Genomic DNA, 2,962 nt, shown 5'->3' with positions numbered 1-2,962 from the left:
AAGAAGAGACAGTATCAGCGGCATGCAGAGCACTCGATTCTCATTTAATCTGCTAGTTCAGTGCTATCCGGTTGAAATAACTAGTTAAAAGTCGGGCCACGCAGATAGCAGCTCAAGGAATGGCAGCAAAGGTGGTCCAAGGGAGAAGCCAATAATACTTGGCCAACTTTCAACAACTGCCTGCATCACATAAATAGAGAAAACAAACAGAAAAGCATCAAGTTAAACCATTTCTCTATATATGTGATTATTTTATTTTGAAGAATCTGATGGTAATGTTTTATTGTCTTTTTTAAATCTAATTTGGTAATTATATTTGGTTCTTTTTTTTCTGTATTATATCTTGTTTTTATCTTTTATGTTTTTGATGTATATTTAGAGACCCTTGATCTAGGCAGTTGCCGAAATTTGACCAACTTGGTTTTGCTTCATTGAGTATTTAAGTATTTTATTGGTCTTTCCTCGGACCACCTTTGCTGCCATTCCTTGATGTTTCAATTCTGCGGAGGTTTATCTCCTGTTTTTTTGTCCCACACCGATAGTAGACATGAAGATAATGGGAAACATTATCTGGTTATCTTTATTTGGGAATATGCAGTGATGCTAATGTAACTGGTTGTGTCTTTGAAATTCTGGTTAAAGTTTGCCAGATTGATTTGCACAGTTGACCTTAATCTGTCTCGTTCGTTTATTTTAAATCATCCCATTCAAATAATAACTAACATACATTGTGACTAATAGTTATTTTAGTAATTAATTCTAGAGTTGTGTTAATCCATTCAATATGTAGAAGAATAATTCAACAGGCAAGTTGAAGGTGAGATGTTTTTATTAAAGAAATGTTATCAATACTATTTTTCAATGATCATGATAATGACAATAATCCATTTATGGCTGGCTGTATTGCAAAACAAGACAATGAAATGAATACTCAATGTCTTGGTGAATCTTTACGTGGTATTTTGTTGACCTTGTACCGTTAATATTTTCCTGATTTCTTTGTGTTGTCTCTTTTCTTCCTCCCTCAACAAGTCATGAGTATGTGGAACATGCAGAGACAAAATGAAAGCCAGATCAGAGAGTTCCTCCTCCTCGGCTTCTCGGATTATCCAAACCTTCAAATTCTGTTGTTTGTGGTGTTCCTGTTTATCTACCTGTTCACCATAACTGGAAACCTGGCCATTTTGACACTAATGTGCATTGATTCACGCCTCCACAAGCCCATGTACTTCTTCCTCAGCAATCTGGCCCTCTTAGATATCTGCTTAGCGTCCTGTACACTCCCTAAAATAATGGCCATTTCTGTGATGGACAACAAAGCCATTTCTTTCCTGGGGTGCATGACCCAACTCTACTTAATAATGTCTTTCACTGGCACAGAATTCTATCTACTCACTGCCATGGCCTATGACCGTTACGTAGCCATCTGCAACCCCTTACGCTACTCAATCATCATGAACAAAAGAGTCTGTGCACTGCTGTCTGCCAGCTCCTGGGTTGCTGGATTTTTGGATGTTCTGCCACACAGTTTGTCCATTTCTTATTCATCTTTCTGTGGGCACAATAAGATCAACCATTTATTCTGTGACTTCCAAGCTATGCTGAAACTTTCATGCAGTGATGCCTCCACTATTAAGCTGTTGATGGTTACCCTAAATTTATCTTTGGTCCTGGGGTGCTTCTCTCTGATCCTGACATCCTATTTTCATATCATTTCCTCTATCTTGAAAATCCAGTCTGTGGAGGGAAGGCGTAAGGCCTTTTCCACCTGCTCCTCCCATCTCACAGTTGTGGTTATATACTCTGGGGCAGTACTTTTTGTGTATATGAGACCCCTGTCCATGGAAATACGGCCTCAGGACAAACTCCTTGGTGCACTGTATAATGCCGTGATCCCTATGCTAAACCCCATTATTTACAGCCTGAGGAATAAAGATGTTAAAGATGCTCTGATGAAGACCACCAGGAGAAAATAAGAGGTTAAAGACTTGCTACATTCCTACCTAACAGTGCCAAGTATAGAATGAATAAGGCCAATATTTATTCAGATAACATCTGGAGTTATCCAGATAAGTCCTTCATTTTAACCAATTGTCAATGGAGGGGCCATGGGGAGTTCAGGGGCAGGGTATCAAAATAACCATACTGCAGTGATATGCAGCTGTAGATATCTGGGAGCCATCACATTCAGTGGTTCAGATATATCTGGATAGCTCTTTGAATATCCACAAAAAGATATCTGGATATCCTTCTGTGAATATTGACTCCAACCTGAACTAGCCTAAAATGTAAGTTAACAATTAACAGACAAGGATACAACAGAAAAGAATAAAAATAATTTTCATGTGATGAATGTTGTTGTGCAAATGCTTTGGAGGTACTTGGATCCCGTCTTTGAATGAAACCAGAGAGGGATCTTCTAGGGTCATATAGACATACAGACTTTGTTCTAAGCAAATGATTAAATTAGCTGAATTTAGTGCTCTCCAGGACCAGCATGGCTGTATGAGGAAGTAAACAGAGAAGAACAGATGTCAGTCTTGGGGAAATCATGAAGAGAGCTGTAAGTTTCAAGGCATCTGGTGTGGGTGAGCAGATAGTGGTCATTAGGCGACTGAAAGAGGAAAACAGGGGGAGCAATCTTAATGCAACAATGGCTGGATCACCATCAGATAGATCTCCTCCATTTGTGAACAGGATATCTGAAGGAAAATACAGAGGAAGTGACTATCCATTCAAGAAGCCAGCATGTAATGCCATGAAATAACTTAAATTTTAGGTACGGGATGCATGGGTTCATCCCCCAGATGTTTTATGGATATTTTATCCATTAGGGGTCAGTGTTTAAAAAATAACTTTATAGTTTTGAGTGCAGATAAAGAGAGAAGGCCATATGGAAGTGTTATGCCTGATATCTGGGAAGGTGACGAATTCAAGTCCCCACCTAGAACAGCTTACTGAT

General features: G+C 38.9%; 1 protein-coding gene across 1 annotated transcript; it reads left to right on the top strand.

The window, feature by feature from the left end:
• The first annotated feature begins 1,049 nt into the window (after window positions 1–1,049).
• LOC115457389 (olfactory receptor 5V1-like) lies at window positions 1,050–1,976 on the top strand. Its single transcript, XM_030186807.1, has one exon. The coding sequence runs from the start codon at window positions 1,050–1,052 to the stop codon at window positions 1,974–1,976; it is 927 nt and encodes a 308-aa protein (XP_030042667.1).
• Window positions 1,977–2,962: the final 986 nt, after the last annotated feature.

The sequence above is a fragment of the Microcaecilia unicolor genome, chromosome 14 (genome assembly GCF_901765095.1).
Source record: "Microcaecilia unicolor chromosome 14, aMicUni1.1, whole genome shotgun sequence".
NCBI lineage: Eukaryota > Metazoa > Chordata > Amphibia > Gymnophiona > Siphonopidae > Microcaecilia > Microcaecilia unicolor.
This window is presented reverse-complemented; position numbering and strand designations above follow the sequence as displayed.